Here is a 16,041-nt window from a genome sequence, read left to right on the forward strand (position 1 = left end):
TTTCAGAGCTGCATATCCAAGAAGATAAATGTAGATTAGGCTGTTACTTGTAATCAGTCTTTCGCTTCATAAATAGAGGTATCTATAGATTTTAGCTTTTACAATGGAAATAAAATAAAAAACTTTGTAAGGGATCTTTCTTCTAGAAAGCATCTCTGCTGGTAATCTTGCAAGATCTCGTGTTTATTCATTCTAGGTATGATGCTTCTAAAGAAGTGTATTTTCCAGCTCACTGAATGTGTTACAATTATGGAATTACCCTGACATTGTGGCTGGCTTCTGTTTGCCCTTTTGATCGCACACCTGAATATTTTAGAATGGAAGCAGAAGACTTTAGCAGATGAGCTTACTCATGTGTAGTATAGTTATTCCAGTTTTTGCCTGTTTTATCGTTTGTTTACAACTTCATATTTTGCAATCTCATTTATACTTAGAAGTTATATTCAGTTACACTCTTTTAATTACCTATTCAGTTACAATAAATATAAACAGTCTGCAGGGTAAGGCAAAGAAAAAAGGTATGGTTGGCAATGCCATGAAATAATGTTTATTGCCAGATTGCAATTCCTCTGTGCTGACATTTGCTGTATGGGTATTTATTTTAAATTCACGAGTTGCTGAATGTTTCTACCAGGAAATGAGTTTTATATCCTTTACAAAGAGGAAAAGGAAAAAAACAAATCTTTTAAAAATCTTTTTCTAGAAATCCTATTCTGGTGAAAATACTGCTAGTGCTATAGCTCGTTCCTGTGCAGCCATTGCTTTGTCTCTCCTGGTGCCAGTTATCATTGTATCATGCAAGGAGAAGGTTGAGGACATCCTGAATATGCTGACTGCCAGGTTACCTGGGAAGCCAAATGCTGATGAGTCTCAAGCTGTTCAAATCCATGTCGGCCTTGCTTTGGGGATGTTCATCTCACGTTTGTGTGAAGAAAAAGTCAGGTAAGAATTACTGCATGTAATGTAGGCGTGCAAATAACTTACCACTTTATTCCTGCAAGTGGCTTCTATGGTTTAGGGAATAAAGTGTTCAGAAGTCATAGGCAAATGATTCTTGAGGTGTTTCACAAATTTTTTACAAGATGTCTTTTATTACAGTAGCCTTTTTCCCCCTCTGTGTTATGTTCTATATATTTTGCCATTTCTTCAGGGTGTTTGATTAATTTTCATGATACCCTACAGCAACCTGGAATTTGACTGATTACGTCTTTAAAGAGGACGAGGTGCCCTAGGAAACTTAATTGTAAAATAATTCACAATTCTCACCTCACAATTCTCACAATTTCTAAGTGGTGTTCTGCACACTGGATAGTGTCCACTTGCATCATGTGAATTACCTATATGGAGACAGAGTGCTTGATTTCTATTTTGGGTATTGTACCAAAAATGGGTGCCAATTAAGAACTGAGTATGTTTTTGTATTATTTGCATAATTACATTAGTATGTTCATATGAAAGTGACACAAATGGCCAGTCATATAGTCACTGCTTACAGGCCAGTGTGAGAACCTGTTACAGCAATAAAAGAACAGTATTTAGTGGCTTATTCAGTCTTATCAGGAGGTTTAATGTCCTATGTGATTTGAAGAGCACAGCTGTGTTTTGATTTTTATTTTTTTGTTTTGTTTTGTTTTGTTTTTGTAGTGAGGTACCTGGTCAGCAGATGAACTTAGTTCTAATGAAGTCCCTAGATGCACTGGAGGAGTGTTGCTTTGACTCCAGTCTGGAGTACAAGTGAGTTTCTTTCATTACTGATGAAGCTTTGTCTTTTTTTTGTTTGTTTGTTTTTTTCAGCTCCATTGTTTTCATTCAAGCTTTTTTTCCTAAATTTTACAGATAAGATTATAACAATATGGTAAGGAAACAGCCTGTTCTGAGTACTTCCCTGGAATCATGGAGTCATGCAGGCTGGCAAGGACCTTGGGAGGTCACATCCCTTCCTGAAACAGGCTCAGCTTTGGGGTTGTACTACATTACCCAAGGCTTTACACTGTCAGGACATGAAACCCCCAGGCCACAGAGGCCCGACCTGCCTGGGCCCCAGCCCCATGGCTGGGCTGTCCTGGTGGGGAAAATGCTTCCCTTAAAACCTAAAACCTTTAGCCTGAGCCTCTGTGCCTCAGCCCATGCCTGGCTTCCTGCCACACACCACTGGACAGAGCTGTAAACATGGAAGACTTTTGCCAAACTTGGCATTTGTCAACTTTTAAACTGCTGTTCTAAAGCAAGAGCCTCTCCAGCAGGATGATAAGCACAGCTGACTGCAGGACGTATGCTGTACATTGACCTTATGCGAGTGTTTCACCTGTACTCAATTGGTGATGATTTTTTTTTTAATAGATTGCAAGCTTTTTGAGAGTTCATGTTGTAAAAATGAGGGAGGGCACCATTTCCGTTTTTTCTAAATGCCAGCACTAATCTTTTCCTCTCCTGCAGCTGCTCAGTCATGTTCAGTATGGCTCTGGGAGAGGTGACAGACTCCTGCGGCCAATTCGTCATCCTGCCACAGTGCAGACAAGGTTTCTGCATCCCTGCCCTGCCACTGCAATGTCGCAGGCAGTGTCACACTGTGTCACACTGACATCTGGCAGAAAGCGAGCCCCCCACCCACCCTGTGCCCTTCCCTGTGTGCCTTCCACTCACCCACCCTGGTTGCACACATGGCTGTGAATGTCAGGGTGATGCTCAGGCTCTACAGTAATTTTTTGAGATGTGGCATACCTCCTGATTGTTTCAGAAAACATACATGTCTACCCAATAATATGCTTCTTCAGGGTCTTAAGTGAGACATCTCACATGTTGGAGGGCATTACTCAGAAAGAGGCTTTTTCTGTTTGTTTTTTTTTTATCTTGCCTTGACTTTTTGGATAATATAGAGGCTTACCAATGTGTGTACTATGCAGAGTGGATCTCATACAACCATGCTTCACTGATCGTGTCAGTCTTGATAGGAATGTTGTTTATACATATTATTTTCTCTGTTCTATTTAGGAGAATTTTCTCTCTCTCTCTCTCTCTCTCGCTCTCTCTTTTTTTTTTTTTTTTTAATGGGGTGACAGAAATAAAGTAAACAGGCCTGTTTTCAATAAGTACTAAGCAATAAGAATGTTTTTCCCTGAGCCAGTGATTTAGCATGGTGGGGGTCCACTTATGATCTGTAAGAATCTGTGTTAAGTCTGTGTTAAGTTACATAAAATACTCTAGAAAGTTTCTTGTCTGGAAAAGGTCATTGTGTGAAGACTGCTTATAAACCACTACTCCTAATTGTCTTTGACAACACAGGGGAGAAAATAATGATGGTAGTCATAATCTTTTAAAGCAGAAAAACATTTCAAATCATTTCAAGTGGTTAAGTGTATATTAATAACATGCATCTTCAATTTTTATGTGAGTTTCTGAGATTGCAGAACCTTAGGGACTGCAGTTGCTCCTGATTCTAAATGGAAGGCACGCAGACATTGAGAGATCTGGGAGGGGACTGTTAATCTGCTCGTATGTTACACAGAAACAGAAATAAGGATGTTTAAAAAATACACTGATATTTCCATGTAAGCATGTATGGAAAATATGCATGATGAATTACTTTTACACACTTAATTCTTTATGCTACTAGGTTTTGTCAGAGTTATTTATTACAGAAGCCATATAACAGCTCATTTTTCTCTCCAAACCTCTTTTATGTAGAGGCAGATAGAAGCAAGTGCAGTTCAGCGAGCAAGTACATTCATGACTGTTAACTTTTCCTTTTATTCATGTAGATCATATTTGGTCTGTTCTCCCACGTGCCTGGTTACAGGACGAGGGGGAATGGGCTTAAGTTGAGCCAGGGGAGTTTTAGGTTAGATGTTAGGAAGAACTTCTTTACTGAAAGGGTTGTGAGGCACTGGAACAGGCTGCCCAGGGAAGTGGTGGAGTCACCATCCCTGGAAGTCTTCAAAAGACGTTTAGATGTAGAGCTTAGGGATATGGTTTAGTGGGGACTGCTAGCGTTAGGTCAGAGGTTGGACTCGATGATCTTGAGGTCTCTTCCAACCTAGAAATTCTGTGATTCTGTGAATGGATTTGCTCACATCAGCCTTCATGTTGTGGGGGTTGGAGGGAAATCCAAGCTAGGTTTCCAATTATAGCAGTACAGCATATAGGTAACAAACATAACAGTACATACAGCCTCTGTATTGGCCAGCTGTCTCTTCTCCAAAGAAAAACATGTTGCAGTGAAAATTGACCTAATGCTGTTGTTTGAAGTGTTTGCTTGTGCAAAGCTTTTGAGAATCATGGAGAGCAGTCACGTTTTCTGGCTTGTCTTGCCATTTCATATATTAAGGTTGAATTCTACAAGATCATTGCAGATGTGTCGTCTTGTATAAATTTGTTACCAGGTAGAATTAGCTTGTATCTGCAAGAATAAATATTGGAGAAGTATGGAGTAATTAATAGATGCTGAAGCTTACATGTTGTGTAAAGATGTAGTAAAGAGCAGATTATTATGAAGCTTGAAATGCATAGTAATCTTCCTTTAAATTGCTGGGCAGAGCATTTGACTTTTTGTGGAGCTTTTCACAAGGTCGGTAACTGGTTTGGATATGAGGTATTTTCAATCAAAACCATCATAAGACTTTTCTTAACTGTACCTTCAGAAAACTGTTAAACTCCACAGACCTTAGTAATAGGATTTAGGCCTTAAAAATTGTCAGTTTTGCTTCACCCTAAAATATAAACCTTTTATTTTATTTCACGATTTATTCATGAATTCTTCCATTCTGTGGCATGATAGTATCATGTGCTGTACATTGCCAGGTTACCTTACTGAGATAACTGACAATGAATTCAAAGATGGGTGATGACAAGACAGCAGTGCTGAGTGCCTGATAGACTGGCAGTGAAACACTTAGAACATATTGGGAAATCTGAGATACCATGCGGATGAAGCGTGCTTAAATATTAATTTTATGTAGATCACAAACAAGATGGCAAAGTGAAAGAGAGTGGTGGGGAGAGGGCCCTCAAGTTTAATGTCATGAAAAAAAGTGTTCAGAGCAGCAAAGGTATGGCTAATATACATATTATGTATACGTGTGTGTGTGTGTGTGTGTGTGTATAATGTGTTTTTTTCCTTCTCTTTAAGCACTGGATGTATTTTGGGAGTAGGACTTGTTCTTTCCCTTATGAGTTACAGCAGCCAAACAGAATCACGAGTGCATGTTTCTGCTTCACTGCGAAAACTCTGCAAATACCTGGAAAACAGTGAGGACCAGAGCAGATCAGTCCAGGAGGTATGATCTGTTTTATCACAGATTTTAAATCTTCCTTTTTCTTTGTTGGCTGTCTTTAATAATTCAACTTTTTACCTAAGTTTTATACCTGTAGTACTGGAATAACTGATGTATAATATTTCTTTCTCAATATCAAAGCTATGGAAAGGTGTGTAGAGAAAAAGGATTCTGGCTTGTATCAGGAATAGTGTAGCCAGTAGGACCAGGGAAGTGATCATTACCCTGTACACAGCTCTGGTGAGCCTACACCAGAGCTACAGCAGCCTACTTAGGCTGGACGTCAGGAGGGGGTTCTTCACAGAGAGGGTGGTTGCACGCTGGAACAGGCTCCCCAGGGAAGTGGTCACTGCACCGAGCCTGTCTGAATTTAAGAAAAGATTGGACTGTGAACTTAGGCACATGGTCTGAACTTTTGGGTAGACCTGTGCGGTGTCAAGAGTTGGACTTGATGATCCTTAAGGGTCCCTTCCAACTCAGGATATTCTATGATTCTATGATTCTATGAGTCTATGATTCTACACCTCAAGGACTGTGTTCAGTTTTGGGCCCCTCACTACAAGAAGGACATCGAGGCCCTGGAGCATGTCCAGAGAAGGGCTACAGACCTGGTGAAGAGCACAAGTCCTGTGAAGAGCAGCTGAGGGAGCTGGGGTTGTTTAGTCTGGAGAAGAGGAGGCTCATTGCTCTGTACCGCTACTTGAAAGGAAGGTGTGGGGAGCTGGGGATCAGCCTCTTCTCGCAGGTAACTAGTGATAGGACTAAAGGGAATGGCCTCAAGTTGCACCACAGGAGGTTCAGGCTGGAAGTGAGGAGACGTTTCTTCTCAAAAAGAGCAGTCAGGCACTGGAACAGGATGCCCAGGGAAGTGGTGGAGTCACTGTCCCTGGGGGTGTTCAAGGAAAGGTTGGACATGATGCTTAGGGACATGGTTTAGTGGCTGACATTGGTAGTGGGGTAATAGTTGGACCATACTATTCTGGAGGTCTTTTCCAATGTTGATGATTCTATGATTCTATCAGGCTGGTTTTATATCTGTTAAAAAAATATATAAATAAATAAATAAAAACCAAAAAACATCAATAACTTGTAATGCTGTGCAAACATTAAGAAATTTCCCGAAAAGGTTAAAAGATAGCTACAAGCAAGCAGACAGCAGTATGCTTTCTGCTTCCTACTTTGAAAGCTGATGTCACAAACTAATGTGAGTCTTGAGCTTGTGAAAGCTGCTATGGTTCCATTTGCTGATCTCTTTATAACTGTTTTGAAGATTTAAAAAGACTGTGCTAAATTTGAGCATGCTTTCCAATTTAACTGTGAGTTGGAGGTACCCAACTTTACATTAGCCAGACATAAAAAAAACAGTTAAAACAGTAGGAATGTAGTTTTCTTCCCTCTCTTTTCTGTTGTCATAAGGAGCTGTAAACAAGATGGATAGAAATAAAGAGGGACCTTCTCCACCGTTATGAGGCATCACACACAAGCTCATTTTTTCCATTTTGACATGACGCAAGCTTACATGTGCTGACCATGGACTAATACAGCAACATTCATTATTTCAGCGTGGTCTGAGCATGAATGAGTCTGTAACGTTGCTGAGGTAGAACTTGAGAAGTAAGGGTGATGAAATGGGATATGTTTACAACAGAAATCAAGAATCAGGATAAGCAGGTTTTTTACAACCAAACCAAAACAAAAAACTGCGCCTGTCATATGCAAGAGTTAGAGGTTGGTAGTATTCTTCTCGTATCCTTCTTAGTACTGCTCTGAAAGCTTGTTCTTTATTAAAGCTCTTCATGGTGTTCCTGCGCTGCCCATGGCAGGGGTATTGGAACTAGATGATACTTAAGGTCCCTACCAACCCCAGCCATTCTATGGTTCTAAGGTTATGTTATGAGTTAACTTCTTTTGGCATTACATGTGTATTGAGGATTAGCCCTGTTCAATTTATGGATCGTGCATTAAAGTGACTTAGAGCTGTGAAATCGTTTATCTCTCCCAAGAGACCTCATAGTGTTTTACTGAATTTAAACTGGGTAATAAGAAACTTCTGGGATGAAATGCAGCAGCTGTTCACTAACATGAATTAGTTTGGAATGAGATTCCAAACTTACCTTTATCAATTAAAATCATATAAGGCATTGCATAGATAATCACATCAGTAGAAGTTGGCCAGCACCCTAGGATGAATACTACTGTATTTACGAAATGCACTAGAGGTTCTTTCAGAGCTATAAAAGGCTGGCGTATAATCCTCTATCTGAGAGATAGATTCGGCCTACTTCAGCAAGAGCAGGCCAAACCTGGGCGTTACTGCTTTGGGGTCAAATTGTTGCCAGCCCTGTCCAGTAGGCAGGAGCTCTCTAATTTCTGTAGTCATCTGTTGTTCTGTTGCTTTGCTTTGGTACAAAGGAGGTTGACACAGCTGCCTTGTTGAAAGTTCAGACTTCATTTCCTTTCTTTCCACATCTAAGGCTAAAGAGCAGAAAAATAGTGTCACCTGTGTTCCTTACACAAGGCTGTTGTCACAGTAGAACAGTTGCCAATGTGCCGTGTATGTGCTTCTCTTCCTGAATGTAGCTCTGATGGGATCACAGCATGCTGTGAGTGCTCACATAGTTAATGATCAGGTATCTGCATGGAGAAAAACAACTACATTTTCGTGGAAGGTCAGAAGTTTGCCCTACAGAAACAACATCAGAAGTACTTCCACACTTTAGGTATATTCACTTAATGGCATGGACTAAGAATCTCTCTTAAATCTCTGAAAGTATAAATTGAAAATGGCATGACTTTTTTTGTCATGCCAGTGTATTGTTCCATTGTTCATGACAGATATTTTTGTAATACCTTACATTTCCTAGAAGTTAGTTTTCTTTTCAATTATGCTATATGTGGCATTTTGTAATTTTATTTCTGTTACACAAATTACCCATGATTCTGATGAGACAGTAAAACCACCTTTCCTTTTTTTGTGCCTATGGAGTTGTCAAATGAAGAGTGTAGACTTCATATTAGCTTACAGGAGGAAATGGTACAAAGCCTAGAGTGATATTTGTGAGTTTCTGGCACTGATTGATTGTAAGGGTTTAAGGGCTTGTGTCTTAACTTTCGCAGGCCCTGTTATCCCAGATACTTTTCAAACTACCTCTGGGCAACAGCCATAACAGACAGCAGCAGACAGATTTATAAAACTTGTTGCTTACAATAAAGGATTTAGTCTGTATTGTAAAATAATTCAATATATTCAAAATAATTAAAAAAAAAATCAAAATAATAGTAAAGTGCAACATTTCACCAGAAAAACAGTATGTACAAATAAAAAAAAGTAAAAGCAGGTGTAACCAAGGCACACAATAACAACAAATGTTGGAGCTGCAGCAGCATATGCTGTTTGAGCTGCTGTACAAGAATTCATTATAAGGTTTTACTGTGGTAGTAACCATGTAGTATAAATCCTCACTGAGGAAGTAAGTGTAGAAAGCCTCCTTGTTGTTTTTTGCTTGGTTGTTCTGTCTTTGTTTTGTTTCTTCTTTATTTTGTGGGATTACTCAGTGAACCTTGTAAATGAGATGTGTTGGTGCTGGACACAGTGAGGTTATGGCAGAATTGCAAGCTATGGAAAATGTTCTTTGGCTTCTAATCTTTGCACTGAATTTGAATAGTACCATGTAACAGAATATAATAATGTTTTTTTTCTCAGGTACTTTCCTATTCTGTTGCCTGTTCCTGTGTCTCTGCCTTCAGTGTTGGAATCATAGAAGCAGCGGAGGCTGAGGACGCTATGAACAAGCTGCGGACCCTGGTGGAAGACAATCAGCAGGTGAAGATTCAGAGTTTATATGTTTTTATATGTTTGATTGTATTTAAAAGGGAGGTGGTTGGTATTTCTGAGTTCTTGATGTCTTTAGTCCCTATATCCCATCTGTTCTAGTCTTTCGTAACATTTGTCTTTAAATAATTTTTCTTGATAGATTAACATATCTTCTGTGCTCTTCTGATTTCCAGACAGTGCATCATAACCACAGCCACAACTTCTTCCAGGTGTCTCCTTTATCCCTCAGTGTTCTAGAGTTATCCTCTAAAAATGCACAGAATAGTCTCTTTATTCCAGTACTTGTTCATTGTTTGTTTGTTTGCTTTTTGTTTTAAATGCTTGCCAGAATAGGAAAAAAGGAAAAAGAAAAAACATTTAGAGTTAAAGCCTGCTATTACACTAATCATCTGTTTAGTATGTTCACCTGTAAAATAAGTCAAAACAAACTATTTTAGTAGCTCCTTTTCACTGTTGTATCTGAAAGTGTGCTCTACAGTAAAGGTTCCAGAGCAAACTATGTGCCAAAGATCAGTATCTAATCTCAGAAAATCCCATGTCACTTGACAGGAGAAAACACTTGAAATAAGGAACCTCTGGAGTTCTAGACAAATATGTGACTTCTATAAGTCTGTGACTCCTATAAGGAATAATAAATACTTAAGCAGTATTTCAGTAGTAAATGTTGAACAGAATACAGAATTCTTTGGAAGATCTGTTTTTTTAATATGTGTCTTTCTCACCTTACAGACATCCGCTTTTGCTTTAGCTCTAGGTACAATTGTTCACGGTTTGTCAGTTTGTGGTCACGGGAAAGCTGAAGACCTGCGTAACAAACTAATGCCAGCCTGGATAAAAACTTTGATTGCAGAGGTAAAGGAGTTTGCGTTTACATCCTAGGGTTTGGGGGGGATTTTAACAGTAGGGACATAATTTGCCTCACTTCTGCTGGACCAATGCTAGGAAAATTTAGGACCGAATAGGGATACGCTATTTCATTGATATTTGGAAGCAAAAATATGTTGTTAGGCTGTTCACTACAGAAGAAGAGCCCTGTTTCACTTCTACTTGTTTGCTTTATGGGAAGTGCTTATTTCCATGAGATCTTGGAGATTTCTGAAATCTTTCTTCTATGAAGAAAGTCTGAGAGAGTTGGGGATATTTAGCCTGAAGAAGAGGAGGCTCCAGGGAGAGACCTTACTTCAGCCTTTCAATACTTATAAGAGTCTCATTAAAGAGACAGAGGGCAACTTTTTATGTGGTCAGATAAATGACAGGACAAGGGGGAATGGTTTTAAACTAAAAGAGAGGAAATTCTTCACTGTGAGGGTGGTGAGGCACTGGAACAGGTTGCCCAGAGAAGTTGTGGATGCAGCAGCCCTGCCCATGATAATGTGTTAGAACTAGATGGCCTTTAAAGTCCCTTCCAACCCAAGCCATTCTGTGATTCTGTGATTGGAGATCGGTACATTTTTACTAATTTGGAACAACATCCAGGGGTAAAATATAGGTTAATAAATCAAGATACTTTGTGAAACTAGGTGCTACTTAACAGAAAATGGACTATCAGAATGGTGATTATAGTGTCTCAGTTGTTTTAAGTTTACTCTCCTAAATTGTTGTTTTAGAAGTAATAAATTGTCAGTACTATTTTTCATAGTCAGTACTATTTTTACTGTTTTTATGTTATGGTAATTGCTGTGTCTATACTGAAGGAATGCAGTGACTGCAATGTGGTTTTTAGACTGAATTAACAGTATTAGGTGTAGCTGAACAGTTCCGGGTTGACTGAAGGCACCACTCATCATTGCTGCTGTTACTGAGTAGTGGGGGGAGTAAGATGTATCCATTCACTCTGCTTGCTGTTCTGTGTCAATAATTTTAATTTATCTCATTATTAAAACATTTGTGTTTTTGAAAGCAAACTCTAAACTTAAACAGTAAGATGGGTAAATATCAAAAAGTATTTTAGAGTTGAATCACATTGGCATATTTTGTGGCATACAGACAGTGACAGAAGAAAGTGCTTTGTAAGAAATGTGTAATGATTTTAGATGGGGGGGGGGAGAGGGAGGGAGAAGGTCTCCATATTCAGCAAGGTTTCTCTTATTCAGCAAGAGATAGAATATAGTTCTCCATCATGCTGGAGTCTGACCTGAAGAGGTTGTTGGGATGGAGGGTATAGAAGAGATAACAATTGTGATTTTTTTAAGTTGAAAGAGAAGCCCTTTTGTTTAAGTGAAACATCTGTTGTGCTACAGATGCAACTGTAGTGCTGTGTGGTCCCAGTGATTCACTGATCCTGAACTACTTTTCCAGGGCTCTCCAACAATGCAGCGTCTGGCAGCTGTCAATGGGCTGGTTGCACTGGTTGGTTCTGAAGGCGGCATGATACAGGTGAGAACGTGCAAGCAGATGATACTTTTCTAGCTCTCCTAGAAATCTGACAAGAAGGCAAGATAGTGATGCCTTGAACAAAGACTCTGCTGTATCTCTTTAGTGCTTAAATTATGCTTGCTTGAGCAACTTTGAAGTGTTGGTATGTATAAAAATGATAAGAAAACCTTGAGCGTTGTGTATGCACAAATAGATAGAAGCCTTAGGCCTTGCTGAGCTTTGTGGTTAAAACCAACTAAGACTGGTTTAGGACAATGTAACTGGAAAAAAGAGTTGAACTGTCTGGGGTGACCCACACTGCACATGCATTAAGGGAGAATTCAACTAGAGGACACCAAGAAAATGACCAGCAGAGGGTCTCAAAGTCCTCTAAAGACCACTGACCCATTGAACAGCACATGTCCAAAGGGGCAGATACTATGTAAATGATTTTGGGGTAAAGTATTGAATATGTATATGCTTTGCAGGAAAACTTTTGCATGTGTAACACCTGCAATGTATGTTCAGGAGTTTCTGAGACAGGTATGCACTCTAGGAGGAACTATCCCCAGTGCATCCAGCACTGGGGGGAAAAAAAAAAAAAAAAAAGCCTGATTTCTGAAACTCCAAAATTGAGCCTTTGAGAGTTTCTTCAACCGGCTTTTGTGGTAACAGTACAATGATTTTTCCTGCATCCGTACAGGAGTGGCCATCTACCAGAGCATTCCATTTACACAATACTGAGCTGTGTTGGGTGTGAACCAAGTGGGATGGATTACAGTGTGTAGGATGGAGTATGTTCTGTTTTCCCATCATATGGCTCACATGCAGTGTCACTGGGAATAAGTTTACTGCTGTGTAGGCTTTCTTCTCTTCTCTATTCCCCCACAAAAAGGCACGTGTGCAAATATGATCTGTCTTTTCGGTGTCCGTTCTGTTTTGTTTTTCTTCCCTTACAAAATTCACATCTCTTTTTTATCCTTGCTTTTCTGGTAGCTGAAATCTGAGAGCGTCCAGTCCTCCCAGTTTCAAAGTATGCTCAATGAAGTCATCAGAACCCTTACACAGGTAAGGAGGTAGTCTCTTCTTTTCTTCTTTGGATAATGCAGTAGGGTATTTTGACACCTTGCATAAACAGACCAATTCTGTTTAAAGAAACAATGTAATGTTTGTGTCCAGCTTAATTGAGGCAACATAGAGAAATCTGACTAAGTGTTGATTCATTGTCTCAACAGATAATCAGTTTTTCAGGGCAGATTGGCCTTCAGACAAATGCAGCAGGACTTCTGGGACACCTTCATATGTCCTGTTTGTCTTCTACCCAGAGCAGGGCATCTGGTAAGATGCTTTAATATTGCTACATAAAGAACATATAACAATAACATCCAACTAAAAAGATAGCAGGGGACACACCAGGCATTTGCAGTCTAGACACTGTAGCCCTATTAAATGACACAACAGACTTTGGATCAGAGACCTCATGGTCCTGTGTGCCCCTAAAGGCTGGAACATACAGCAGGAATCAGTGTGCCGAACAGGATGCCCTCAACACCCTGGCAATCTGTTTTTACTTGCAGTATCAAAGTAAGCTACTCAGTTGTTCTGACCAACCTCATTTATTGGTGCTGTTTATATTCTGTTTAAAACACCTAGAATGAATTGTAAAGAAGTTTTTCATTGCATTTGACAGGTATGTTGTCTGCATTATGCAGTCTATGCCCTGAGTGCTGATTAATTACTCCTTGTTTTAGCAAGGTTAAGACGTAATCAAGTACCTTGTTTTATTAGATTAAGATACAATCAAGTACATCTTACTTTATAAAAAGCTAACACTTAACAACTAGTCCATAACAACAAGAAAAAGCTGATTTTTCAGATGAGTATTTTCCTAGTAGGGGTCTCTAGTTAGCTGATGTTGAAAACTGGTGTTCTGTGCCCTTTTAATGTAGCTGCTGTGATTAACACAGAAATTTGTATTCTGTCAATATGTAATTATCTTCTGGTGCTGTTTCAATATCCAACAGGTGAAAGAAAAGTAGAATTACAACAGTGATAAACTACCAAAGGAGGGAACTAATGAATTGGAAGCTGTTCACTTCAGTGTGAACCAAGTTGGTAAACAATAACAAGAAGTATAAATAAACATCCTCATCAGCAAAATAAATAAATAAATCTTAGATTTTCTATTTCTGTATAATATGACACAAGGGCCTGAGGTTAGATAGATATGGAATGTTTTTTGTTGTATTAAGCTTACTAAGCTTTTCAAACGCTATTTTAAAGCCTGACTTGTAGTGTTTGATGCATTTTAAGGAAAATCTTACCCCAGCTTTTCAGGTGATCATTGAATTTGTTTTTTAGCACTGATATCTCTCAGCAATGCTGGCATTTAACTTACTTTAAGAACAGAAAGGCCAATGCATCTATCGATAATCTTTTGGTCTAATTGCATTGAATCACATGCAGACTTAGCTCAAATAAAGCACAATTTGGCCTTTGAATTTACATGGGAGCAGGAAGTTAAAATTTCTGCTGGCACATTTTAGTATATAAGGAGTCTTTTTGTCTTCACAGTTCCTCCAGATTTTAGCTACTTGCCTGAAAACAGCTTTATCAGGGCAGCCATTGACTTTGCCATTGAAAGTGGAAAAAAAGGTAAGAAGGATCGAACTATAATACATGTCCAGGAAATGTATTATGGCTTTAAAAGGTGGGCCTAATATCCTGCTTTTATTTGCTAAGAGAATTTTTCTAGATACTAATTTGAGCTTCACTAATGCAGTCATATCTCTAAAAGTTTCTACACAAACTCTTTTAAAACAAAAAATTGAATTACACTTTAAAGAGTAAGAGAATTATATCATTTTCTGTGATGATTTTTTTTTTTCTGGCTTCTTAGATGTTTTCCCTTTCCTCTGTCTGTGAGATGACTTACATCCTTCATGGGAATGAAAGTCAAATCACTTTAAGTGTTAACATGGTTCTTTGGGAATATTTCATCAGGGAAGCTTTCTTCTGTCCTGTATTTCAGCAATTCTGGGTTAAGATTCTATGTAATGGTCTGGTATTCAACTGGGTTAGTGCTATGTGTGATAATACAAAGGAACCTGAAGAAAGTATCCTCTTATATGAGGTGTGCTAGCAAAAGAGAGCTGTCTTGGATTATAATCTTAAAGGAGGTAAAGCAGTAAAGGTTACTGTTGTGTAGAGTTAAGTGAACTCACTGCTTTTTATTAAGCAAGTTTTGCTTTTACTGGAGGTAGAGATTGCTTTGCTTTCATGGAGGACTTTTACTGAGTTAATTGCCCATCTTTAAGTAATACAGTATATAGTAAAGGTTAGCATGTGTTTGACTTTTTTTTGTGGCCTACACCTCCAGGACGGGACATGAGAACGGTATCAGTAAATTTGGCTGTTCTGTTACTAAGAAAATGCAAATATAGTTCCCTACTAGATGAGGAATATCTTAACTCATAAATTGGTCAAGGAGGGGGGAAGGAACCAGAAAGCTTCCGATTCTCAGTAACAAAAGCCTTCTTTAACAGGCTATTAATGTTAAAAATACAGCTGATGATTATGAACAAGAGACAGCTAATTCTCAGATACCTTTTTAAAAGGGTGGTTGTTTTTTTCTCCCCCCTGTAATTTTATGATGCTCTAGTTCATTCCTGCAGTTTGGTCTTCATTGCAGTGTGAATTGATAAACTTTATTCACTTTTTTCTGAGAGGCTTGCATGTGTATAAATTTTAGACTGTGACTGAATATTTTGTTGCAGGCCCTGAATCTATTCCAGCTCAGCTGTTGAAAGTAGCACTGGCGCCCATTGCAATAGTTGGAGAAAGTCATCAGTATCCACCTGTAAACTGGGCATCTGTTCTTTCACCATTGATGAGGCTAAACTTTGGTAAGCTTTATAATTTTTTATTAAGTCTTGTACTTGTCTCAAGATAACTTTACTGGCATAAACTTCATACACTGCAGCTGTCAAAGCCAAATTTCTAATATTCACAAGCATATAGTTTCAATCAGTGTGTAGACACAGGTTATTTTAATAGAAGAACAGGTTAGAGAAGATCAAAACCAAGAGGTTTGGAGCAGTTCCCTAGAACTGTGCTGGATAGTGAGAAGAGCGCATCACAAAACTGGAAATTAATTATATCTTATTTTCACCATTAAGCACAGCTCCAGTGTCTGTGTTGGAAGATGCAGGCAGCTTTATCACAAGTTTAAACTGCTCTGTAGTTCATTGAGTTATCACTAGTCTGAAATAAGGTGTCTACTAAATAACACTGAGTAACAGAGGAAATCATATCCCATTTTTCTGTCACATCCCTGATTTCTGTGCTTCTAGGAACACTTTTTCTTCATGTAGGAGAGTAGCTTTGATTTTGAAGTATGGGTTTAGACAGCTTGTATAATATTTTTCTACTGAGGATATCTGTCAGTGCCACTTTTAGTTGATATAAATGACTTTGAACTTCAAACCCATTTACTTAAAAAAACACCTACTATGGAAAGTTCTGTATTCCCTTGTTTGATTCTGCTGAGTTTTATTTCTCTTTATTTATGTAATTGTCATT

At 38.7% G+C, this 16,041-nt stretch overlaps 1 protein-coding gene across 1 annotated transcript in view; it reads left to right on the plus strand.

Annotated features, from left to right (window-relative positions):
* Positions 1–16,041, plus strand: part of FOCAD (focadhesin) — a 122,598-nt gene that overhangs the window by 94,969 nt on the left and 11,588 nt on the right. The window contains exons 28-37 of the mRNA XM_032205591.1: positions 704–942; positions 1,645–1,734; positions 5,126–5,273; positions 8,974–9,093; positions 9,835–9,957; positions 11,404–11,481; positions 12,457–12,528; positions 12,696–12,798; positions 14,035–14,115; positions 15,237–15,365. Coding sequence (XP_032061482.1) covers positions 704–942; positions 1,645–1,734; positions 5,126–5,273; positions 8,974–9,093; positions 9,835–9,957; positions 11,404–11,481; positions 12,457–12,528; positions 12,696–12,798; positions 14,035–14,115; positions 15,237–15,365 — 1,183 coding nt within the window. The remainder of the gene's footprint in view (positions 1–703; positions 943–1,644; positions 1,735–5,125; positions 5,274–8,973; positions 9,094–9,834; positions 9,958–11,403; positions 11,482–12,456; positions 12,529–12,695; positions 12,799–14,034; positions 14,116–15,236; positions 15,366–16,041) is intronic.

This window comes from Aythya fuligula, chromosome Z, assembly GCF_009819795.1.
Source record: "Aythya fuligula isolate bAytFul2 chromosome Z, bAytFul2.pri, whole genome shotgun sequence".
Classification (NCBI taxonomy): Eukaryota; Metazoa; Chordata; class Aves; order Anseriformes; family Anatidae; genus Aythya; species Aythya fuligula.